Here is a 27423-nt window from a genome sequence, read left to right as displayed (position 1 = left end):
CTAAACTGTGCTTAGATATTCAGTCAAAATTATTTTGCGTTTACAATTTTTCATTTTTGATGTGTTACCCCTGCAGGACTATCATTCTTTTAAACCGCCATCTTGTTAAGTAGATATTGATTTCCACTTAGTTATTTTTCTGCAATCTTACAATGGCTGCAGGACACAAAAGGACCAAGCGAAATAATAATATTCAAGCACATCCATAAAGATAAGGGCTGACTTCAAATATATATATTCCAACACTAAGCCACCAAGTTTTAGAAAAATATAATTAAAAAGCAGCATAATCCTGTACCTAAAAATATAGTGTTGGGAAAACCATTGTGTTGCCCCAGGGCTGCAGTGTAACCTCTTAGAAAACAACAGTTTGCTATTCTCTTACCAAGTAGAAGACAAACCAACAAGGCACTTCAGGTAGTAAGCAAGACATTTGTCATAATGCAATAATTAGCACACTAGGAAGTCCACTCCCGTTGCATGCTTACTTTTAATACTTAAAAGAAGACAGACGTTCCAGTAGTGCAGTCTATACACAATGGGCCCGAGTCATTAGGGAGAGCAAGGCAAAACAAGGAGCACATTTTATCTTGCACAAACCATGTTACAATGCAAGGGGTGCAAACTAGTTTACTGTTTTGCATGTAAGGAACAAACTGGATGCTTTATTAAGTATTTGTGTGCTACATGAAAGCTTTATTCTTGCACTGAAATTTAAAGTTGAACTAGGACATGCCCTATCTAAACTATAAATCTGTCCCTACATTTTAAATCCCCCCCCCCTCCAATGCAACACGGTTTTACCAAAATGCAAAGTTACTCCCTTTTTTTTGCTTTGCTCTCTTTAATGTCTCAGGTCCAATATGACTAAAATGCATTGTTTCCTTAATAATAGAAGAAGAATCTGAACACAACTGTTGTCAGAGGCACATGTAGACTGCTTCAGTTTTGTAGTGCTAAGTAATCTCTCCTCGATACTGGCAGTTATCCAAACATGGTATGCAGGAGAAAAAAAAAAGCAAAGATGGTGTGAGAAATGGGATCCCAACAGAAGGCTGGCAGGATTTAGGAGGCACCAGGAAAATTCACTTATATTCTAACACCAAAAACAGATTTCAAATCAATAGAGAGGCAATTTCAACAGCTCCATTATCTGGTGTTACTAGTGCCATCCATATTACAGAAGATTTTCGTACCGCAGGAAAAAGCTCATCATTGTTTTACAAGAAATCTCCTACTGGTAAATTTCGTTCAACAACAGTTAGTGAAGTGTTTACAAAACACGATGTCCTTGAGCCCCTCAATGAGTGGATGAAGACTCACAGAGCAAAAAGGGCATCTTCAACTTTATCTTTCTTATCCCGCCCTGTGCTGGGAGCTGCTCTGGGAGCATCAGTTGGAGGAGAAGGTAATGATGGAATTTGATCTGCAGCCTTTGCTCGCTCAGCTAGAAATTTATCAAACTCTGTGCAGGACACAAGAAAAGACAACAAAGTCAAATAATGTAACCACTTTATTTAAGAAAAAGACAAGAAATAGTTATCCATTACTAAAAACAATTGTAGATTTATATACTGCAGAGTAGAGTAAATGTAAAAATACTGTTCTTAACATATTTTTGCTATTTTCATATCATAATCTATGGTTTTGTTTCTTTTTTTATTTAGTGCAATTCATTTTGGCTACATGTCTGGTAACTATCAGTGGTTTTAAAGCTCATTTCATAGGCATGAATTTGGGCGGCCATTTAGGTCACCTCTGTTAGGCCCCACTATGACATATCAAACTAACTGTTAAGACAATAAACCAGATTAGCCAATGACATACACTGGGTCATGTGTGAAATCATTAGCTGACCCAGAAGTGTGAACCAGGATCTCTGCAAAGTGCCTGAATGTCCTAATCAGTGTAACTTGACCACCCACATGTAAGTTTACAAATCTGGTCATCCAGCTATCAAGTCCAGCAAGCAGACTGAGTGCTCTAAAGGCAGGCCACTCAGAATACAAACTCAAAACAGGTGTGCAGAGTATAAATAATACATCATGTAATCATACAGCAGTAATAAGTAAAACATCTTATATCTAAATAAGATCAATTTGTAGGAATATATTTGAACATATTCAATTAGAAATGCACAGGAAAATTTGTCTTTCAGGAAGGATAGAAAATGGGGAGAGTGCACCACCTACCATTTACCTTGTGAGCTCTTTCTACTGGTCTACTACCCATTTTAGGAAAACGTTTTAGGAACCAACCCCAAATATGTTTACATTGTAATACTTCCAGTGCACCTACTAACATTTATTGAATGTTCCAATATAGCTATATACATTAAAAACATAATTCTAACTGCGGATTTGGATCTTTCATACAACCCTAACACCATGAATGCCAGTAGCAATCTGTTTTCGAGGATGTACAATTCACCATAGTAAATTAAGTGCCGACAACTTACCTTCACTGGTAACACCATCATCCCCCTCAATCTCATCTGCCTGTGTGTGGGAAGAAAACACATATTATAGACTTGCGGTATGCTACTGTAGAGGTGGGTGACTTTGCAGAGTTATAACAACAAGTATACACTTTCGGGTATCACAGCGGATGAGTTCAGTACAAGGCCGTGTATAAAATATTCCAGAACTGAAAGAATTGGGGCATATGCTTAATACTGAAATGAAGGAAGTTAACACATGGGGAAGGAAAGGAAGTGGGGTTATTTAAGAACATGTGTGATAACTCATAGCAAACAAACACTTTCATGTTAGCTTTCATTGTCTACACTGTGCATAAAAAAATATATATATAATCTGAATAGTAACTAAGAGTAGCGCATCTGCACACTGAACAGAGTTATTAAATAATAATAATAATAATCATCCCCACATGATGTCATAAAGATTGCTAAAACAATTAATCTGATGGTTCACTATGGTTCATTGTCACAGATAATCTGTATACTGCATAGAACACTTTACCAATTGCAGATATGCATATTATCTGTTCTCTAGGTGTACAATACAGTAATGAAACTGTACATCTATAATTTATAAAAGGATAAATTTGATGGACTGGTCTCTTTTTTCCAACCACCTCATTAACTATGTAGTGTAAGTGGTCAAATTGCAGCTGGACTAAACCACTGGTTTGTACCGTATTTGGCCACCATTATATACACCACTGGCTGATTTCTACCTGCGTTCCACTCTACCACATCATGTATTAGTGATTTAATAAGGACAAGCCGGACAACACACTGGTGATTTAAATCAATATGTAAGTTTAACAAATATTTTTCCAAAAACGAAGAGATATGGCCAGACCAGTATATTGATTTTCAGACGTGCTTATCTATATGGCATATAGTAAAGATGTTCCCAAAGCCAAACAAGCCCCAGAGTCACTCACTGCATCAGTAGACAACCATTTTTCAATGTCTTCCATGAAATTGTTCTGAGAGGCTGGAATCTGATGGAAAAATAAAAGATTTGTATTTTAGTATTTGGCTTACGATTCCTGTTCAAGATTAAATGACTGCATTAGAACAATATTACATATCTAGGAGGTGGGATTGCAGATCTGGGATAAATCAGATATTATACGTGCTGCACAGCCTGGAATTAAATTTAAAACACCAGGAAAGAAAAACAATTTGGCACAAACTTTTCCCCCCACCCTCCTCACTTGCACAACCAAACCTAGAGACATTGTTGCAAAATGCTACATTTCCACAATACATTCTATTTATTCAAATAAAACTTGCCGATTCTGCAAATGAACACTGTGATTATAACAGTTTACATATAATAATAATAATAATAATATTATTATTATTATTATTATTAATAATAATGTATATAAAAAAAGACAGGTACAACTTTATTGCTTCAAGCTGTTCACTATTTGTTATGTTAAAAAGCACCGGAGCTAGGTATATTTCAATGCGGCAGGTATGAGTGTTCAGTTCTGCAAGAAGCAGCTCAGAGATTATAAAACTGCACTAACCTAAAAAAGTGGTTATCGCCATACTTTAGCACCATAGGAAATAAATGACTTTTGTATCACTACTACTATTGCTACTACAATCACTAAGATATGTGCACATACATTAATTTCAGTGCTGGTTTTGTTTAGCTATTAACCGACTTGCATTGAAAAATATAAAGTCAAAAAGGGCCGGGTCGACAACTTGCATGTATTTATTCAGCCTTGATGAAACACACAGCAACCAGGAGTGAATATTTTACATAAAATATTAATTCTCTACTAATTTACTTTTATACCAGATGACTGTGAATATTTATGTAAAAGTAGGACTAAATGTCATTTCTACCCAATTCATTGGGGACCCCCCTCTTTCAGACCCCTGGTCACAAATGGTGGATTTGGTGGACAAAGAACATTAGGAGTGCTATTAGGAGTGCTGTAATTATAAACTGCCAAGTGTTAAAATGAATATAGCAAGTGTGTGTACTAGATCAGCTCTGGTGTGAAGCAAAACAAATAAAGATCTTCCTTTCCAGCTAGAGGCAATCTTTAGATAAGAGCAGCTCTATGCATTTTATAGCATGGGTTTGGGGGAATAGTTGTGCCTTTAAACCTAAAGAATATGTGATTTTGAGTTCTTTACATAGGTTTTAATGGTCAATTTCCTTTACAGGGCAGTGTGATATGTATAGCCAGGGAGAAAATTCACTTACGGCTCCAGTGTTCTGCTGTCGAGTATCCAAGGCTACTGCTAGGCCATCTGCAGCTTGAGGATCCTCATATTTAACACTGAGTGAGATAAGTATGTCAAGAAAGATGGGGGTAATGATTAAACATTCTCAGTTAGGCACTGCTAATATGTGGGTGCTATATAAAGGGTAAGAAGAAGAAGAACAAAAAGAAGATGTATGAAAGAGAAAAGAAAAGAGAAAAGAGAAGAGTTTCGGGAACTCTTAGCTAAATAGAACTCTAGTTAAATAGAGGAATACGGGTATACAGTAACATATTTTTTATTAATGCATGCATGTAAATTAAAGAAAATAAGTCATAACACAGTTCAATATAAAGTCCAAAACAACTGTGGTTGTATACATACATTCTCTTCTCAGCAGTGCATAATAACACTTAATGGCTTACTATGAGATGGGTTTACCAGACCGTCTGGCAGAATGGGGTTAACCTATGTTATGCTCTACTTGAACAGATCTTTCATGGCAATACATTGGTTAATTTCCAAGCAAATAAACCCACCCACCCCCATTCAGTCATTTGCCCTAAGCAAAGTGGAAACTGCTGTACAGTGTCAGTGGGCAACCTGAGACTGCTGTGAGTGGTTGGTTTCAGTCCAGAGTTTGAAGAAATTAGTTTAGGCTGTTGGAGGTCAATCCGATCATAGAAGTGTTCATCAGAAAGAGGTCCGCTGTTCACAATGGCCTCCAGGATAAAGTAGATGCCCACCACCATACCACTAATCATTAAGAATGGCACAAAAGCTTTTAAGTGCTTGCACCAGCCACATAGTTCACGAAGGTGCATGGTTACCAAGAAAGTATAGAATCCAAATAGAGAGCCAGGCACAAAACAAAGTTAGGAAAGAGTGAATTGTTCAGCAATAAAAGTAACAAATGTGAGTGAAGCAAGGAAATAGGCAGTAGGAGAGGGATATGGACTCTGAAAAGAGTATGATCTTGCCATCTGAGAAAACTAAAGATCCTGGAAGCTACAGAAGATCAATGCAGACACGAGGCCAGAGACCTGAAGGAGATGTGTGCCTGTCAGAGGAGAGGCAGAAATAGATTGTATATCCAGAGAAGAGTAATCTGATGTCACCACCCACACCCAGGCACCCAAACTGAGTTCTCACTCCCCTCCAATGACTGACGATCAGATTATATCAGAGGTCAGTTTACACCATGCCGCTGTCACATGACTAGCCTGGATATTCCCTAAGTTTACAGAACTTTGATTTACAACCCTTGTCTTTGCTCCTCATTACTCACAATGTTCAAAACACTTTAATGTCATGAAACATTTAACCCTTATTTAATACTCTCTGCCTGTATGCTCCTGAACTCAAAACACACAAACCCAGCCTCTCTCAAGCTCAGCAAGAATGCTAACTATCTCTACACCTTCCAGTCCTCTTGATCTATAGGATTAATGCAATTATTCGGCTATTGACCTACCTAAAAGAAGATTTCATGGAAATGTATGATTGAAACTCATCTCTGCTTACCTTCGTATCCAATTCTAAAGCATCATATACTCTTATAAAAGTATGTGCTCTTTTTTGATAATTACGGATGGAACCTCATTATCCCATTTATTTTTCTCAACAATATATTAATGTTGGAGCCATGTTTTATGCCTCCTGTTACTTCATTTTCTTAACAATATTTTTTAAAAATAGAATTAAAAAGTATTAAAAAATAAATGTCGGCATGTATATATGGGATCACACATTTTTGCCCTTTCCCACACTGATTTGGGCGTTGATATCTGCCTCTTATCACTTGGCAGCTGCTTTCTAAGCTGTACTAGAAACATGACAATTAGAATCTGAATGGTTACTATGGGCAACAACCCTTTTCTGTATAAACAACTGTAGAGCAGTTTTCAGAAACGATGGTTAAAGAGCAACACTGCTTGGAGAAAACGGTCTTCATGAAGACTTGGCACCTTTGCGGTTATTGGTTATATAAGCTTTTATTCTTAACATACATTTTCTTTGATTTGGTTTAGTTCTCCTGTAAATGTGCAAGACCACATTAATTTGACCGTCGGAGACCAGGAAAACTGTGAAATCGGTATTAGTTACTCTCTTGCTGCTCCTCATCTGCTCACACTTGCCTGGCTCCAGTACTAGACAGATACATGCTGAATGCCAAGCATGAGCTGCCACTACAGGCTGTACCTGCCTATCCAATGGTGGCCACCAAACTCCCGCCAACTCATGAGAGGACGAATAGCTGCTATTCTCAAACACTGAGGAGCATTTATTAAAATGAACGCACAGGCCAAATGGGAAAAAGAATGTGCTCTAAACCATAGCAGTCAGACATTTACTTTAATTTTCTAACATGTACTATAAAAATTACAGAATACAATTTGATACTCTGTTGTCTATGGGAAAATCTACAATGAAAAATAAGAAAATTAGCTGCTGAGGAGTTTAGTCATCTAATACATATGGGGTCCGATCCATGTTCAGATGTAACTTACACACAAGTTGTGTATTAAAAAAAAAAAAAAAAAAACTTGAGCTCCCGACCATATTCAAATCAAAGCGGATCTCAAGACGCATTGCGCATTGAATCTGGGAGTAAGTACGCTTTGCCCCGTTCATATTTGAGATCTGGTCCGCTGCCCCTTCTCGCACAGTCCTAGCTATGGCTCTACCTACTTGCATACACATGTTCTGTGCTAGCTAGTTGCACACATTCATGTCCTTTTCCAAACATAGACTATGCCGCAGTAGTCATCACCAGCACTCGTCACTTACACCTGCCCTGTAACTGGTGCCAGGGATACGTTGCATCTTACAGTACATTGCCTATACCCAGCCACACTCCCTCTCTCATTCCGCCCTTCTAGCTGTGTGGTGTCATTTGGTTTTGGACATGAATTGCATGGCATGCACTTATTTTCATTTGCATAAGGTACATTATCAAGCATGCGCAGATCGATCTGGGTTAATAAACACTCTCAATAGTGTTGCGTAATATGTTGGTGCTCTATAAATAAAGATCGATAATAATAACTGTTAGTTCAGCATTTATGCCTATTGTATAGTTTGCTTTCTTCAGTATAGTTTTTGTATACTTGTAGGTGGTCAGGTCACTTATTCAGTCAGCCTGGTCTCTGAATGTCATCGCTGTGCATAGCTACCTTAAATTATATATTGGGAAAGAACCATTAAATGGATAGTTGGTCTTGGGCTGTGTTTATTAAGTACTCTGCGAATGTAGTAGAATGAAATATGTATCCTAGTATTGGGTAAAAAGAAAACATCAAAGTTGCTCGTATACATACACCTCCACTCACCTCTTGCGTTGGTCAGCCAGAGAGCTCCCTCGGGTAAGTGCAAACATGTCAAAATCATCTCCTTGTTTGTTTGTGTGCTCCAGAGACTGCAGCGTTCCACTTACAGAGCCAGAGCTCATATCTTGAGAAACACAAAAAAGAAGACAAAAGTCCATAAAAATAGACTCATCATACAGCAGGATGCTGAGAAGGGATTCCATTCATCATAATTAATGATAAAGACATAACAGCTCCATCACAAACCTGGAGTAATGATCAAGAAGATGCATCACATTATCTTTATTTCATTATTTATATATAGACGTATTGCACAGGAAACAAAAGAGTGCTCTATGAAAATGACACTTTAAAAAAAATTAAATATGGGGTGAAATGCATTGCTGGATGGTTTGGACAAAGTCATCATTCATCTCTAAAGGGAGTGATTTATAGACTCCTTTGTGCAGCATGCACAAAACAATGGTAGTTGCTGATCTACACCCGACACTCCGCATTTACAGAAAAGCACATTTATGATTTTATTTGGTACAAATTAAAAATTGTATTTTAAGTTTGAATACAATGAAATTGTTACACTATGAAGCACCCTCTTTGTTCTTTAATTTATATTTATTTCATCTGTGAAGATCCGGTGTCTCAGAAGATGAAGACTAAGGGCTAGATTTACTAAGCTGCGGGATTGAAAAAGTGGGGATGTTGCCTATAGCAACCAATCAGATTCTAGCTTTCATTTATTTAGTACCATTTACAAAATGACAGCTAGAATCTGATTGGTTGCTATAAGCAACATCCCCACTTTTTCAAACCCGCAGCTTAGTAAATCTAGCCCTAAGGATCTGGAGCCTGATTCATTAAGGATCTTAAATGAAGAGGATCCTTGTTTCAGTCTCCTGGACAAAACCATGTTACAATGCAAGGGGTGCAAATGAGTGTTCTGTTTTAATACTGACTGTTTTTTCATGTAACACACAAATATCAATTTTACATTTCAGTGTACAAATAAACTATCAAGTATTTGTGTGCTACATGAAAAAACAGTCAGAATTTAACTTATGTGCAAAACAGAACACTCATTTGCATCCCTTGCATTGTAACATGGTTTTGTCCAGGAGACCGAAATAAGGATCCTCTTCATTTAAGATCCTTAATGAATCAGGCCCCTGGTCTTCACGATCGATATTGGAGCTTCAGCATTGTGTTTAACTTTTTGTTATAATTTAAGTGCACCAGCACTAGATTTGGATGAACAGATTAATATATGTTTATTTCACTATACATCATATAAAAGTTTTATGAAGCACAAAACATAATTATTTACCTATATAACATTATATCCATATATTAAATATTTGTAAAAAAATAAATTCTTCCTTCATTTAAATAATACTGCGAAAGCTATAATTTCTGTATACTAGAAGTATACTCTCGTCCAAGCATAAGATTGGCTGGCTAAAACAGACTCCTACTTGAATACGGAGGATATCTCAATGGTAGCAGTAGAAGTGGTAGAATGCTACTTCGGAAATTATAGCAGCCTGACTACGGTAGCTAAAATTTAAAGTATCAACCATATATAAAACCTTTGCAGATAGCATTTCCATTTAAAATATATAGCTTATCGTATGGCTCATTCACTTACACATTCACTTACAGAGCTCAAATTGGGAGGTACAAGAACCTCACAAGATCAGAAGGACAAGACAGAACATATGAACCTGGCAGGATAGCATGCAATGCAGTTTTACATAGACAATCTATCATATTCCATTAATCCTTGTATGGCCTTTATTCGAACACTGAAAACCTTGATTTGTCTACCTCATCCCTCCCTTCATTTTCTGAATCCTAACCTCCCCCCTACCTTAACTATGGATGTACTACACCTACCTCATCATCATCAATTATTTACATAGAACCAGCAAATTCCATAATGCTTTACAATTGGGGACAAACAGTAATAAACAATACTGGGTAAAACAGACCAAGAGATAAGAGGGCCCTGCTCACATGTTTACAATATATAAGTCAATGAGAGTCAGATACATGAGGTTAAATCTACATACTACATATTGGTCCAGCCAGATTTCAAAGGATACAAAGTGATTTGCATGCTATGTGATCCAGTCACAAAGCTTGTGATGTTGGTCTGGGGTCAGAGGGCTGCTGTCTTGTGTGAATTGTATAAAGAGTGGTAGTAGGGTAATCTAGTGAGGTTAAGAACGTGGTTGAGGAATATTATAAGCTTGTCTGAAGAGGTGGGTTTCCAGAGAACGCTTGAAAGTTTGTAGACCAGAGAAAAGTCTTATTGTCAGGCGCCGTCTCCGCACCTCCCATGGGTGCTGGAGACGGACGCCTTCTGATCGCAGCTCACGTCACGTTGTCTAGCAACGGGACGCCATTCTGCCCACGTGACCTTCGCTGCGTGCACACATGTGCATTCGCCGCCTTGTCCCCATAGCAACGGGACACCTGCCTGGCGATCAGCTGAGTCTGATGGGCGGAAACCCCTCTCCATTTCCTCTTCCACGCTATATAAACTAGAGATGAGCGGGCTCGGATTCCGCTAATCCGAGCCCACCCGAACAGTGCGGATCCGAACGGGATCCGAGCACTGTTCGGATATTTCCGGCGGGCAAAAAAATGAAAACGAGGCTCTGTCGTTCAAGTCTCGCGTCGAATCTTGCCAGGGCCCAGAACAATTCCATCTTGTACCTCTTTTTTTGCCATTATGTGCTCAAGCTACCTCGGTGCAACCTTTTGGCCTAAAAACAATATTGTGAGGTGTTCAGAATAGACTGGAAATTAGTGGAAATGATTGTTATTGAATGTTATTGAGGTTAATAATAGCGTAGGAGTGAAAAAAAAAACAAAAAAACACAAAACTGGTTTTGAGCACTTTTTATGTTTTTTTCAAAATAAATCCGAATCCAAAACCTTTCGTCAGGTGTTTTGCGAAACAAATCCGAACCCAAAACCTCAAGCAAATCCGAATCCAAAACACAAAACACGAGACACCAAAAGTGGCCGGTGCACATCCCCAATATAAACCTCCCTCTGGCACCATTAGGGTGCCAAAGTATTGGTTCATGCCTATCTCCAACTTCCCTGCATTACTAGTTGTCTCCTGTGTTATACTTTGCTTCCTTGACTACCTTTCCGGATCTCCATTTGTGCTTCGCTGCCCGTTCTGGTTTTGACCCTTGGACCGTTCTAGACTACTCTTTTGCCTATTCTCCGTGGTACTGCGCTTCCCTGGTTCCGACTCGGCCTGTCTGACTACGCTTCATTCATTGCACTGGTGACTATATGGGAGAACCACGACCTGCGCACTTCACGCAGTGAAGTCCATACTTCCTTGCGGGGGTCCCTGGTGAACACCGGAGGTGCGTTAGACTCCGCGCCTCCCAGCTTAGTAGCGCCAACACCAGTCAGTGGTAATTCCTGTGAAATAAGTGACATTTTTTGTGCGAGGGAGGGAATTCCACAGAGTGGGTGCAGCTCGGAAAAAAGTTCTGTAACCGGGAATTGGAGGAGGATGTAATGAGAGTGAATGAGAGACGCAGTTTTGTGCAGAACAGAGTTGTCGAGTACGGAGATATTTTGAGACAAGTGAGGACAAGTATGTTGGTGCAGTTTTGTTGATGGCTTTGTACATTAGTAGTAGAATTTAAATATTGGATTCGTTAAAAAACCAGGTAACCAATGTAGAGACTGACAGAGTGGCTCAGCAGAGGAATAACGATTTTCAAGGAAAACCAGTCTGGCTGCTGCATGCAAAATAGATTGTAGGGTTTGAGTCTGTTTGGGGAAAGCCCAGTAAGAAGGGAATTGCAATAGTCAATGCGGAAGATGAGTGCATGAATTAACGTTTTTGCAGTGTCTTGTGTAAGATACGTGCGTATTCAGAAAATGTTTTTTAGATGTATGTAACATGATTTAGATATAGAATCGATGTAGGGAAAAAGGATAGTTGCGAGTTAAGGATCAAATCTAGGCATCGAGGGGTGGGATTTATGGTCATGTTGTCAACAGAAATAGAAAGGTCAGATAGGTAACTTCTGTTGGTTGGTGGGTATATTATTAACCCTGTTTTTGAAAGATTGTCTTTCTGACATTTCATCTTGGATGAATTTGAGTTGGCGAGAGGACAAATCAGTAATGCGGGATATCACAGATGGCGAGAGATCCGAGAGGACAGATAAATTTGGGTATCATCTGCATAGAGAGGATATTGAAATCCAAAGGAGCTTATTAGTTTTCCAAGGGAAGTGGAATAGATAGAGAACAGCAAAGGACCCAATACTGAACCTTGTGGGATTCCTACTGATAAAGGAAGCGGAGCAGAGGTGGATCCAGAGAAATTGACACTGAAAGAGCAATTAGATAGGTAGGATGAGAACCAGGATAGGACAGTGCCTTCAAGACCTATGGATTGTAGCGTTTGTATGAGAAGAGAGTGGTCAACAGTGTCGAATGCAGCAGAGATCCAGGAGAATTAGAAGAGTGTAATGGCTTTTAGTTTTAGCAGTGATCAAATTATTAACAACCTTAGTCAATGCAGTATCTGTGGAGTCTTGAGAGCAAAAGCCTGACTGAAAAGGATCAAACAGGTTTTTTGCAGAAAGAAAGCATGTGAGGTGAATGTAGGCAATTCTCTCTAGAAGCTTGGAGGGGCATGGAAGCTGAGAGATGGGATGGTAATTTGAGAGAGAGTTTGGGTCAGAATTTTGTGTTTTCAGAATAGGAGTAATCACTGCGTAATTGTAGAATTATGGGAAGATACCAGTAGAGAGAGGGAGATTACAGATTTTAGCTAGAGGTGGATTGAGCAAAGGAGACAGGGATCTACCTATTTGTGAGGCTATAGGATCAGGAGGTAGAGTAGGAAGATAAGAAGAGAGCAGATACTTCATCTTCATTTGTGAGATCAAATGAAGAGGGGGCATCAGAGGGTGCTGCGAAGGAATTGAGCTGATTGTTGTCAAGAAGGATGATACCATTTTTAGCCAGATCTTATCAATCTTGTGCTTGAAGTAGGAAGAAAGATCCTGGGCACTGATAGTAGTCGGAGGGTTTGGGGTGGGAGGGTTGAGAAGAGATTTAAATGTGTTAAACAGGCATTTGGGGTTTGAAGACTGAGCATTGATGAGAGATTGGTAGTATATTTGTTTTGTAGTGTCCAGAGCATTTCGATAGGAGTGGCAGATAGAAGTATATATGAGAAAATCATTAGAGGTTCAAAATTTACGCCAGTGATGTCCTGCTTTACAGAAAAGTTTTTGAATGTTTCGTGTTACTTTAGTGTGTCACGGCTAACATCAAAAGCGATGTGAAGTATGAATATTAGCTAGAGCCACTTGATCAAGGGCTGTTGATAGGGTTCAGTGAAAATTAGGCACTGCCCTATCAGTGGAGAATGTAGAGATTCGGAAAAAAAGATGTTTGAGAGAGGTGGAAAACTGTTGAAGATCAATAGAGTTAAGATTTCTGCAGGTGTGAGGAGGCTTGGTAGAGTTTGACAGCAGAGAAGTTAAAATACTGGGAATGAGTGTGTAACTGATAAGGTGATGATCCAAGAGGGGGAAAGGTGTGTTGAATAAATCAGAAACTGAGCACAGTCTAGAGAAAACAAGATCAAGACAATGGCCATCCTGATGAGTAGAGAATTCAACCCACTGGGAGAGGTCAAGTGAAGAGGATGGAGGGAGTAGTTTGGAAGCACCATTGGATGGTGGATTAGTAATAGTGATGTTGAAATTGACCATGATTATGGTGTGGATGTCAGAAGATAAGCCGTGAGGGAGCCATGCAGAGAAATGTTCAAGAAATTGTTGGTGCGGTCCATGGGGGCGATAGACGACAGCAACAGGCATAGAGAATGGATTTAAAATCCAGATTGCATGTACTTCAAAAGATGTGAATATAAGTGATGGGATATTTGGTAGAACTGTGAATGTGCACTACGGAGAGAGAAGCAGTCCAACCCCACCTCCTTGTCTGCCTCCTGGTCTCGAGGTGTGGGAGGCCACCATGTGAAAGGGCTACAGGTGAGGCAGTGTCTGATTGTGTATCCCATGTTTCAGTTAATGCCAGAAGTTACGTTTGTTACAAACAGAGCGTGCATTCCACGCACATTTAAAGGACTTTGGAAGAAAAGGCAGGCAAAGAGACAGGTGATGTATTTGAGGGTTGCTGGCTTTCAGTAGTGTTCTACTATATGTGTAGTGGAGAAGTGTGGGGGACCTGGATCAGGAGATATACCATCATCATCACCATTTATTTATATAGCGCCACTAATTCCGCAGCGCTGTACAGAGAACTCACTCACATCAGTCCCTACTCCATTGGGACTTACAGTCTAAATTCCCTAACACAGACAGACACAAAGACTAGGGTCAATTTGATAGCAACGAATTAACCTACCAGTATGTTTTTGGAGTGTGGGAGGAAATACCACCAGCTAACAGAAGCAGAGAGAAAGAAAGATAGGTAAGAAGATTGTAGAGTGTGTGTGACCTTGCATTTTCTGGTGAAAGGAGAAGGCTATTCCAGTTAAGAGAAAATAAATAGGACAAAAGTTCATGAGTGTTAACTTGTGGTGAGTTGAGTAATGAAGGGGCAATGTGGACAAATGTTTGTGTTACAACCTAAACCTCTGATGAAACCGCCCCTTTTAGAGGCAGATGAAATGCGTCAGTAGACGCTAGTGGCAAACAGACTCACTTTTTCCAGCTTCTCAAATATCAACATTAAAAGTAGACTCTCTGGCATTCGGATCCCTTTTAAAATCACACAAATTTGGAGGCTCCATCGGAACTAAGGTACGCTATTGAATACATCTATTGACAGTGGAATTTTTTCAGGCTTCTGATTGCCTAATGGACTGATCCTGTCGGAATTTTTCATTGGTGGGACCTTTTCATCTTTTCAAGACATGAGCAGTGGATCGCTATCTAAATACCAACTGAATAAATCTGTGGGTACTCAAACTACTGAATAAAATGTTTATGTGTATTTTTTCTGGACAATGTAATCTGACCATATAATAAATTAGAGTACCTGATTGGCTCAGTTACACAAAAGAAATATTTACTGAACATTTGCATCAAATACTAAAAATCTGTGATTCCAAAAGTGTGTGCTTATAGGAGTGACTAGTTAATTGGGGCTTAACTTTCTTTATAGATATATAGATTCTCATGGTATATGATTATAATTCTTCTCACACATTGTTTGCCTAAAATAGTTCAAGGGCAGGACAGGAAAGACTGCAAATCCACCCCTGGGGGTAAATTTATCAAGCTGTGGGTTTGAAAAAGTGAGAATGTTACCTATAGCAACAGATTCTAACTGTCATTTTGTAGAATGTACAAAACAAATAATAATTAGAACCGGATTGATTGCTATGGGCAATATCTCCACTTTTTCAAGTTTAGTAAATATACCCCCTGGTGTTGAAGGGTGAATGAAGGTGCTCCAAGCCACTAAGCCAACATGTTTCATCACACGTATACATCATCAGTTCAGTTTGTTTGCTTACGGCCAAGATGAAGGCTTGTATCCAAGTGCTGTTATTATACATGTATTACATTTGGGCTATGAACGGTCAGTTCATACTAAGATAGCAGGGCTGTGGAATCTATTGATTTTCCAGTCTGGTGACCAGCTATGTTTGCATCCAAGTGCAGAGCAGCTTCAATTCCAGGTGTGCCGTAAAACATCAACACCAACAAAAGGAAAACAAAGACCGCCTTGAGGGTGTTTCCCTATATATCCAAAGTGGGCCCATCATTCAACCATAAGACACTACAAGAATAACAAAACAGCTTTGGGAATATCGTACAGCTGCATATTATGAGAATATTCCAAAAAACGTTACCAGTAATAGACAAGTGATACTTATAACTCTGAGCTGCTGTCTTTGTAAGTGTTGAAGTTAGAAATTTAGAAAGGTTGTGTAATACTGAGATGAGTAATGTACATGAAATACAGCGTTTATGTTTAAACTAAAGTAGTCCATCATGCTCTCTTCAGCAGGAGTGGAAGAGAAGTTTCCCCAACCAGGCAGAGTAGGAGTGAAAGCCTGGCAGATGTGCCCGTGCAGAAATACACTATGTACATTGGTGGACGCACACAAGTGGCAGGGCCGGCAACACTATGGCAGCTGAAGATTACTGCATCATCAGATTTTTTTTACTATATTAGATACCAGCGGGTTCCCATCCCTAAACATGTGTAAGCCACAAATAACTACTAGTCAGTTAATGTTGATGTGTGTAACTTGTGTGGCAGATAACCTAGTTTGTAAGATCCACTGTGGCAGGGATTAATGTGAATCATTAAACATTCTCTAGAAAAAACTGCGTAATTTGTTGGTGTTATAAAATAAAAGTTAATAAATCAATAATAATCTGCCTGAATGGGGATGGGGGTAATACTTTGGTTTTTAAACAGAGTTCCAGTGGTTTGTCAGGTTAGCAATGGGCAATGTATCTACATTCATAGTTTATAGTTTATATCTGAAAATGTCAATTTGGGGGCTTTAGTGGACTATTAGCCGGTAATAACGTGTACCTGTCACTACTTCGTGTGGGCAGCCATTAAATTTATAGGCTAAACAGCCCATCAATTCACTAGGAAATAGTTTCTGCCTCAGAGGTCAATAGCTAGTAAACTTTTACTATCATCCTTTATTTTTACGGCACCACCATATTACACAGTTCTGTACACTCAAAGAGTATTAATCATTCACATCAGCCCCATTGGACCTTATAATCTAGTTTCCACGTGCGCACACACAAACACACACAACAAATTCAATTAGAAGCAAAACAACCTACCAGTATTATTTTATCCTGACAAAGGCTAGACTAGCCAGTTTACATCCAAGTTAAAACTTGCTACGTAAGCAAAACAATACACAGTGGTTTAATTCACTAATTTATTCACTGATCACTGTCATTGATCAGTAACCAAAGGCATCATAATGCCTTTGGTTACTTCAGCAATAAGGCATAGTTATGTGATGAAATGTCTTTATACAGATATGGTATAAAATTATCTAGGAGACAAGCTGTCATCGAAACATTCCGAATGGAATAATAACAAGATAGACAGCTGAGCGACAGAGATAAATGATACTCTGCTTCACAGTTTCTAGTAGAGTAGGATACACATTGTGACATGAAAACAAAAGGAGGAGGATGCATTTCAATACACACTTAGAATATATGAATCGTAAAAAAAATTCACATCACTTGCAGTTTGAACTATTAAATCAAACAAGAAGAAAAGCAGTGAGGTAAATATCATGCAGCAATGACCTGCAATAAGCTGGTATTGTTAATCACCTCTATTGCAGCAGCAAAATAGAACATTTAAAGAAGAATTACAACTAGCATACAATAATAGCTGAACATGCACAATTAATAATTGTTCCATACTGAACTATTATGCCTGTATAAATGCACCCACAAAATAGGTGCTTAAAGTGGACTATCACCTACAAGAAATGGAGAAAGGCCAAATAGAACTGTCATGAATGCTGATAAGCTCTACAAAAGCTGCCCGCTATGTAACAGCATACTGTGCAAAGCATGGAGTTCCTGTGGATAAAACATAAGGGTGCATACAGTACCCATGTTTCACGAGCCTACTGTCAATTGCCCATTCCCTTCATTTAGCATCTCAGCCCATTACATAAGTGTTATACTGGATATTTTTGCAGATCGTGACGTGGGTTAACCTATGGCAACCAGTCACATATTAGCTTTCATTGTGTCAGATGTCATAAGGATATGCCCATCCCTGCATGACATCCCGTCCTCTGCAGTTTGGAATATCTGGAGTATGTGCAATGTAGATAAGGGATCATCACAGCTTCGCATGTGACCTTTCTTTAATTGAAGGTCAAAAGGAATGGTCTTCTGTAAAGGAGTGGTTCGGTTGCGTTGACATGGTGCTCAAAACTGAACAGTTGAGCAGTTGCAGAAGATAATATGCTTTCGACTATCTCCTAAAACCAAAAAGATTGCATGGATGTACAAATCATTGACATACCCCTTGAACCTGAGTAGCTATGTTGTTGTAGTGCTATTTGTTTACTGTATTGTATTGTAAACTGACAGTTCCTAGCTGGATGAAGGGTCACAAAAAAATGAAAGAAAAAAAAAAATGTGAATATTGAATCCCAAGTTACAATGAATGACCTTTTGACTCCTTTTAACCCTTCAAAGTCTAAATTCCCTGATCTTGCACTGGGTCTAGGAAGCTGAAATGGCTGTATCCAAGCTAATAAACTGGTGGTATGGGAACCATAGTGATCTGAAGAGATGTGCATATCCATGGACAATTTGTAAAGTGAAATATATGAAAGTACATGTGATCACATTCTGCTGTTAGGGTGTTTGAATTACAGCCATAAACTGAAACTCAGTGGGAGTTGTTTACTATTAGTGTGAAATGCTTCAGCTTCCAGTGCAAGATAGACAATGGAAGCCAAATGTATAATGGAGTTTACTGCATATTTGCACTTTATTTGCGTAATCTGCATTGGGGATTATTTACTACTACCTATCAAGCCGCTAGAGTAGAATTGATAGGAAAGCCCTGAACTTAATTAAATGAATTAGTTAGTTAATTGTATCAATTAAATTGAAGTAATAGTAAACAAAACTAAATTGGAGTATTTATGAACTTTGAAAACACCAACTGAGAACTGTAGACATTGCAACAAACTACAAAAAAAGTACTAAAATATCTAGTAGTATTTTATTTTACTTTTGTATTAGTCAGCTTCAAAAAGATTTCAAGTGAATCAAAAGTTAATTTGTAAACAAATCTAAGCAACTATTCAGTCTGTGATTTAGTTAGCTATGTTAATTAACAGACTCCTAGATTTACATAGAGATTCAAAAGGGCATATCAATTAAATTCAAGTTACCACTTTTTGTTACTGAAAAGGTTTACCTGGGGAGATTTAAAGGGACACTGATCTCAAGAATTGTTTTGCTCAGTTGCTCATAGCTAAGATAAATGTATATGCTAGACATGGATTTTATTATCCCTTCCCTCAGCCTATGACCATTATTAGGGTTAACATTCCTTTTGGGTGTGTCCAATGACATATCTCTTCCTCCAAATGAGTTCACACATCTTTTCCACTAAGCCATAGCCCTACTTTAATCCAATTACACTATTGTGAGAGGATGGTCATGCCTCAGTTAAACTAACATCTGACATGAAATGGCTCGGCTTTGGATGTGGATATAATATATTATTTTTATTATTATCTTTGACTTATAAAGCGCCACAAAGGGTCCGCAGCGTTGTACATTACATATACAAAAAACAGAGAACCAAGACACACCATGATACAAAAATATATACAAACACAGGTGACAGGGTAAAGCAAATCAGATTACTTCTGGGACAGATAGTGAAAGGGATGGTAGAAATCAGCGAGAAGAAGGCTGAAGCTTAAGAAAACAGGGGAAACAGGGCTAGCAAAGCAAGCCAAGAGGTACAGGGGGTGATGGAATAGTAGAAGGAGCACACAAGGAAAGGTGGCCCTGCTCATGAGAGCTTACATCCTAAAGGGAAGGGGAAGACACAAATAGGGTGGTACTAACTGGGGGAGAGAGCCAGGACAAGGAAGTTAGGAGGACTGATGGACTACAATACAGAAATGAGTCTTAAGGGCACGCTCGAAGCCTTTGAGAGTAGATGCTAACCTGATGGAACGTGGAAGATCGTTCCACAGCAGGGGAGCAGCCCAGGTAAAGTCCTGAAGACGAGAGTGAGAGGAGGTGGTCAGTGAAGTAGTGAGGCGGCGGTCACAGGCGGAGCAGAGGGGGCGGGTAGGAGTGTAGGTCGGTAGAGATGAGATTGGAGATGTAGGGAGGGGAAGATTGACTAAGAGCTTTAAAAGGTGAGGGTGAGGAGCTTAAATTTAATTCTGCAGGGTATGGGGAGCCAATGTAGTGACTGTTGGAGGGAGATTGCAGAGACAGAACGGCAGGAGAGAAAAATGAGGCAGGCAGCAGCATTGAGGATAGACTTAAGAGGGTCAAGGCGAGAATCAGGTAGGCCAGAGAGAAGGAGGTTACAGTAGTCAAGGCGAGAGATAACAAGCAAGTGAACAAGGGTTTTCATAGCTTCCTGTACACTCCTGTGGGTGGATCAGTTTAAATAATTAAGAATACAAAATTTCACAGAGACTTTTCTCAATTTGTCCAATTCAATATGATGCCAGTGTCATAGTCTCCTAAACATCACTTGATCTCATCGTCTAAAGATCTCTTGTCAGTCTTGGGAAAGTCAATCTTGTAAAATTGAAAATCTTACCGAAAATTTTATAATTATTTTGGAATTCTGGATGTCCAAATAGCTGTTGAAACCAAATTCACGTATTCCTTCATTGGGACAGATGCATGCCCCAATTTAACCTACAAACTATACACTGCCTGTCAGATAAGGGGGTGTTGGCTCTGCTCAAAAGAAATATTTTTACAGATTGGGTACAGTTGGCTACCCAAAGAGAAAAAACTTGCTGACAAAAAAACCCCAAAACTTTCTATCATGGCCAGCATTAAGTTTTTCAGCAATTTGTGCTACAGTTGCTCTTCTGTGGGAGTGGACCAGACGGCCTAGCCTTCACTTCTCAATGCATCAATGAGCTTTGGGCACCCATGATCCTGTTGCCGGTTCACTGGTTGTCCTTCCATGGACCACTTTTGGTAGGTACTAACCACTGCATACCGGGAACATCCCACAAGACCTGCCATTTTGGAGATGCTCTGACCTAGTCAAGCCAGCACAATTTGGCCTTTGTCAAAGTTGCTCAGATCCTTACGGTTGCAAATTTTTCCTGCTTCCGACACATCAACTTCAAAAACTGACTGTTCACTTGCTGCCTAATATATCCCATCCCTTGACAGATGCCATTGTAACGAAATAATAAATTATGTGCCATGCGACTAAGGTTGCCATGGTAGACCAGAAACATAAATCATTAATAGCAGCCTGAAGTAAAAACTACGGAAAATGCTTAAACACCAACATTCTCCTTATAGACTGCCAAAGTGATTTAAAAAACAAAAAAACGTTTTATCATGTATGCTGTAAAGTCTAGGTGCTTTATTTACATTTTGACTAATGGCTTTTGTAATATATTATTTATCATCCCTATCTATGTTGTAGTAATATATTGGTATAAGAATACTTTATATATTAGAAAAATAAGCATTAAGTTACATGTTTCCAATGGCAAAAGTCAGGTCACTCTTGGGAAAACCTCATAACACAGCCCCTCTAAAAGTCAGTCATCTTAAAGCATGCAATCATATTGTATGCATTATTATTTAGCTGTTCATAGAATGCTATAGGTTCCTTTGTGTGAGCAAGTCTGCCATTGTATAGGAGCATCTCTACAGATATAGCTGGAATATTACTAAAGATGTGTTGTTTGTAACATAGCTTTTGTCCTGCATTGTTACGTTAATCATTGTCATATCAGCCCACACACCTCAAAAGACCACAATGGTTTCAACAGATGTCATACTTGCTGAAAAGAAAACAATCCTTCGTAACCCACCATTCACATCTAGAGGCTGCATTTATTATATTAGTAAAGGGTAGTCCAAGTGTCAGGGTGGAGCTATCAAATTTTCTACCTGAAGACAACACAAATAATGCCCTTCTCAGCCCTTGACAAAACAATACAATACTTTCTTATACTGTATTATACCTTTTAGGAGTATTGTCAAACTATTCAGCATTAAATTTATTACCAACAGTAAAACCACTCATTCAACAGGACATTCTGTAATTTTAAAACGCATGCCCTAGAATTTCTGACCCTGAAATCTTATTTCCATATCAGTGTTACATCACTATAACATCTGCCGTGCATACGAGAATTAATAAAACCATAACTGGACTCTATTTGACAGGTTCACACAATGTTTGTCGGGGGCAACATTGAAATGCAGCATTTTCTTACAAGTTTCTTTCAGGCTTGAATGTTTCCAAATTTAGAATCTTTGTGGCTCATAGGTTAGCATGGTTAGTGACTATTGCTCCCTCTAATAAGCAACAGGTTGCTGTTAGGGACAAAGTGAATTTTGTGTATAAGCCTCATACTCACTAGCGTTAAATTTGTGTGTATATTTGTAACGCTAGTACAAGCATGTAACAGTGTCTGAAAATCATGCACATTGTTTCCAATGAACTTATACCCATTTGCATTGTTACTTGCATTCAGGAGTGTCGTCAATAGGTGTTCTCCAATTACTTCCTGAATGTCATTAATAACACTAACAGTTACATGTCAACTTTAGAAGTTCTATTCTTCTATAGATTGCATTTTATACCAAAAATATCAGCACAAAAATGCAGACAGAAAAAATTATCCTTGCTACACATAAATAGGAGTTGAAATTGCAAACATCAATCAAGTGCCCGTTTACAAGATACACAGCCCCCTATGATATATAAGTAGGCCAAAATATATCTCAGCAACAGCAGGAGACTCATGCAATTTTTTCCAGGCATATACATATTTTAGCTGTACCATAAACAGTTATGAGCTCAGAAATCCCTATGGTTGCACATGTTCAACTTACTCTGATTCAGATGGGGAAGTCTGGACATAAAAATATCACATACTGTATACAGTCATGTGAAAAAGAAAGTATGCCCTCTTTTCAAATCTGTGTTTTTACATATCGTCAATTTGGTGATTATTTATTCAACAAAGAAATAGGCCAACATGAAGAAGCCAAAGAAAAAATAAGTAAACTCCATGATACAAAAGCTTGTAGAGCCAACTTTCCCAGCAATAACTCGGAGTAATCATTTTCTGCACAAATTTATCAAAGGCTTACCCATGTTCATAAAAAGGTGTATTTTGCAAATACCCACATTGTAAAACATGCACATTTGTTATATAAACTTTCTCATAGGGAGGAATTTTGGCACACACTTCCTACAACATTACTTAGTTCATTGTACAAGACTTTATGCACAGCTCTCTAAGTGGCATATTCAATTAGAATTCGCGCCCACGATTATGCACAGTTGTGCAAGTAAAGTGTCAATATGGTACCGCAACATTGCGGATTTCCGTGCGCACGGATCCTAATTGGATAAAACTCCTACCACAGCATCTAAATGGGTTTCAGGTGTGGACTCGGCCATTCCAAAACCTTTATTCTTCTCTTTTTCAGCCATTCAGTTGTGGATTTTCTGGTGTGCTTAGAATCATTGTCATGTTACATGATCGAATTTTGGCCAAGCTTCAGTTGAAGGACAGATGGCGTCACAGTTTCTACTACAATCCTCTTACATAAAAAGAGAAGTTTCTGGTGGACTCCTTGTCTGAGAGGCATCTTGGTCCTATGGCTGCAAAACAACCCAAAATTATAACCCATTCATCACTATGACACGCTGTGTCTGGTTTTCACCAAACATGGTATTGTGCTTCAAGACCACATAATTACACTTTAGTTTAGTTTGTTCAGACGTCTTGTGGTTCATTCATATGCAACTTTTCAAGCCTAAGCCATACTGCAGTGTTTTTGGGGGAGAGGGAAGGGGTTTTCTTATGGGTCCCCTTTCATGAAAATCACACTTCAGTTTCTGCTGGTAGTCATGAACTATAACATTTATCATGTTGACAGAGACCTGTATATTCACAGATCTAGCTAGCCTTCACGATTTCTTGGCCCATCATAATCTTTGGGCGATTATACTGTGATGGCCACACCTACAAAAATAGGCAACTGTCTTTGGTGCGCTCTATTTGTAAATATTCTATCTTTATAGAAAAATGGCCTTCAGATTTACTGAAAATGGCCTTAGAACCCTTGCCAGACCCATGAGCAGCAACAATTGCTTTCCAGACATCATTGCAGATGTTATTTCTTCTTGAGATTATGTTTATACCAACGTGAAAACTCCAGACCGAACTGCCAAAAGTTCTGCTTTTATTGAGAGGCAGCAACGCAAATAATGTCACTATGAATAGCAGAAACAGGCTCAACTTACCTTCTTTACTGTCATTGAAGTAAGGATGTACTCATATTTTTACATATGGCTTCTGCATGTAGGCTTATTTATTGATAAATAAATGATAAAGTAAAACTATTTATGGCCTTTTTGTCATGAGACTAGGTTTAAAAATGTTACAACTTGGTACCTTGCAACTACGGAAAAAATTTCAGCTTACCTGAAGAAATAAAACTCACAAAATGTACCAAAAAATGGAATTTATGGTACTATTATACCATCTCGTCTCATCAAAATTCCCCCGCAGACAGACTATCAGACCTTACAGTCATGGTCAAAAGTTTTGAGAATGACACATTATTTTTCACAAAGTGTGCTGCCTCAGTTTTCATGATGACAATTTGCAAATACTCCAGAATGTCATGAATAGTGATCAGATGAATTGCAATTAACTTCAAAGTCCCTCTTTGCCATAACAAAGAACTTCATCCCAAAAGGAGGTTCAATAGTTGCAAAAAAAGGCTTCAGGGAGCCCAAGAACGTCCAGCAAGCACCAGGACTGTCTCCTAAAGTTGATTCAGCTGCGGGATCGGTGCATTACCAGTGCAGAGCTTGCTCCGGTATGGCAGCAGGCAGGTGCGAGTGTATCTGCACGCACAGTGAGGCAAAGACTTTTGGAGGATGGCCGGGCGTCAAGAAGGCCAGCAAAAAAGCCACAGGGATTGGACTGCCGAGGACTGAGGTGAAGTAATTTTCTCCGATGAATCCACTTTCAGATCGTTTGGGGCATCTGGAAAAACGCTTATCCAGAGAAGGAAAGGTGAGCGCTACCATCAGTCCTGTTTCATGCCAACATTAAAGCATGTTTGGGGTTGCTTCTCAGTCAAGGGAGTGGGCATACTCACAATTTTGCCTAAGAACACAGCCAAAGAATGGTACCAAAACATCCTCCAAGAGCAACTTCAGGATCAAAACAACTAAATTTTGGGTCCATGGCCAGGAAACTCCCCAGACCTTAATCCCAATGAGAACTTGTGGTCAATCCTCAAAAATCGGGTGGACAAACAAAAACCCACAAAAACTTGCAAACTATAAGCACTGATTAGGCTAGAATGGACGGCCATCATTCAGTATGTGGCCCAGAAGTTGATTGACAACATGCCAGGGCGAATTGCAGAGGTTTTCAAAAAGAAGGATCAACACTGCATATATTGACTCATTGCATAAACTTAATGTAATTGTCAATAAAAGTCTTTGACACTTATGAAATGCTTGTAAATTTACTTCAGTATACCATAGCAACATCTGACAAAAAAGTCTAAAAACACTTTGTGAAAACCAATACTTGTGTCATCCTCAAAACTTTTGGTCATGACTGTACTCTGTAGTTGCAGTTGTTTAATCTGCATCTGCTGCTCTTGACGGTACCATCCAGGATATTTTTCTCCTGTTGGGCTTGCTGGGCCCCAGGAATCAACCTCACCCTCAACCCCCTCTCCCCAACCCCCCGCTACTCCCCCCTCCTTCTTTCCCCCATCCCCTTATTACGTTTTGGCTTGCACCTTCACAGCACTAAGCTTTTCCTTTAAATGGATATTTACGTTTCATATGGGAAACTTTGGTCTGATGTCAAAGATTTTGTTGTTTTGTGTAATTGTTGCATACACACAACAATGGGAACCCAACGTATGCGATGATTGCGTTTTGCTATATCGGAAAACTTAAAGTAATTAAAAAACAAAATAAATTAAAAAAAAATTATGTTATGACTTGATGAGGACGATTGTATGTAAATATCAATAGTTTCAGGCTCTTGGAAATAATAGCTTAAAAGCACGGCTCATCTCTAAACTACGGGTTTGTAAATAAATCAGATTGTTGGACATAATGAATAAGTCACAAATGTTGCACTTGTCAGTTGCAGAGTACATGTGAGATCAGTGTGGAATAAAAATTATTCATAGTCATAGTCTTTGAAAGTCTGTACAGAAATACAGTAAGCGCTTGTGTTGGTGTGAATTTCACTTTCAGCACCCATTAATAAAACATAGTCCCCTGCTGATCCAGAGAGCACATTCATAGCCATTCTAGGATTATTGCTGAAAAGAAGTTTCAGGCTTCACTGCAGTCTGAAGTAAAGCATAAACCATAAAGTATGTGCTCAGAATACATATGAATACCGAAATATAAACTAAGCCCTCATCTTGTTTTACCAGTGTGGCTGCAGAGGTAGTTATGTTCTTTCCTCTATTGCAATTGTATAACCCACAAGGTTGAAATAAAAATAAAATAGGAAAGTGAATTTAAGAACAAGACTAGGGATAGGCATATGGAAATATATAATCTACTCTTACATTTAAAAAAGAAAATGGAAAAATATTGAAAGAAAAAAAAGGGAGACGGAGAGAGAGAAAGAGGAAGTATAGGTGGAAGAAATTATAGTACACTGTATAAATTTACTACAAGGCCACAAGAATAGGTAACTTATGGGTGCAGAGGTGTTGCACTACAATTCTCCGCATGGCCTGTCAGTAATGTGGAGTTCCAACTCTTGGACCACAAACACATTGCTGATGGCTGGCAGCACATACAAAGGATTTCAGAGAAAGGAGACACATACCAAAGAACAACCCCTCCCTTGAAAGTGAACTACCAACCAATATGTAAGTAAAGTGTGGATCAAATGGGAGGGAACATTATATTTTTGCTAAATAAGGGGGGGAGCTGGGGGCAATAGAGGAAACTCCTTTAAAAGTAAAAGTGTGATCTTGATCTAAATAGTATGAAAATAAAAGTGGTATTGAGCTAGTTTGAGCTGGCAGTGGAAAATAGGGGTTCTACATTTAATTAGGTCAGGAAAAAATTACGATCCAAATAAGGTTCAAAGGGCACATGAATATTATACGTAGTTGTCATTATATAACCTAGCATTTGTCTCAGACAAACGTTGCCGAGCTTACCTAAATTGCAAGGTGCATTTCATTAAGGAATATTATGCAAAGATCTGTTCCCTTAAGACTGATTGCAGGACAGATTCCATCAATCACCTAGTGGGCATTCCCTGTATGTGAATTCCTGCTGGAGGTTGCTCAAGTTTGTTAGCAATTTGCAGAATAAGTTACACTCAGAGGGCCCGAGTCATTAAGGCACACATACTGGCCCGGAGTCATTAAGGAAAGCAAAGCATAAAAAAGGAGTAACTTTTCACTTGGGCAAAACCATGTTGCATTGAAAGGGGGGGGGGGTAAATTTAAAATGTGGAGACAGATTTGTAGTTGAGATAAGCTATGTCCTAGATCAATTTTAAATTTCAGTGTAAAAAAAGCTATCACGTATCTGTGTGCTAGATGAAAAACAGCCAGTATTTAACTTATGTGCAAA

At 38.8% G+C, this 27423-nt stretch overlaps 1 protein-coding gene across 1 annotated transcript in view; it reads right to left on the bottom strand.

The window, feature by feature from the left end:
* Positions 1-824: 824 nt before the first annotated feature.
* TOM1 (target of myb1 membrane trafficking protein) overlaps positions 825-27423 on the bottom strand; it is an 80942-nt gene continuing 54343 nt past the window's right edge. The window contains exons 11-15 of the mRNA XM_075182987.1: positions 8035-8155; positions 4704-4779; positions 3412-3471; positions 2459-2498; positions 825-1465 (exon numbers count right to left, since the gene is read on the bottom strand). Coding sequence (XP_075039088.1) covers positions 1320-1465; positions 2459-2498; positions 3412-3471; positions 4704-4779; positions 8035-8155 — 443 coding nt within the window. The 3' untranslated portion in view covers positions 825-1319. The remainder of the gene's footprint in view (positions 1466-2458; positions 2499-3411; positions 3472-4703; positions 4780-8034; positions 8156-27423) is intronic.

This window comes from Mixophyes fleayi, chromosome 8, assembly GCF_038048845.1.
Source record: "Mixophyes fleayi isolate aMixFle1 chromosome 8, aMixFle1.hap1, whole genome shotgun sequence".
NCBI lineage: Eukaryota > Metazoa > Chordata > Amphibia > Anura > Limnodynastidae > Mixophyes > Mixophyes fleayi.
This window is presented reverse-complemented; position numbering and strand designations above follow the sequence as displayed.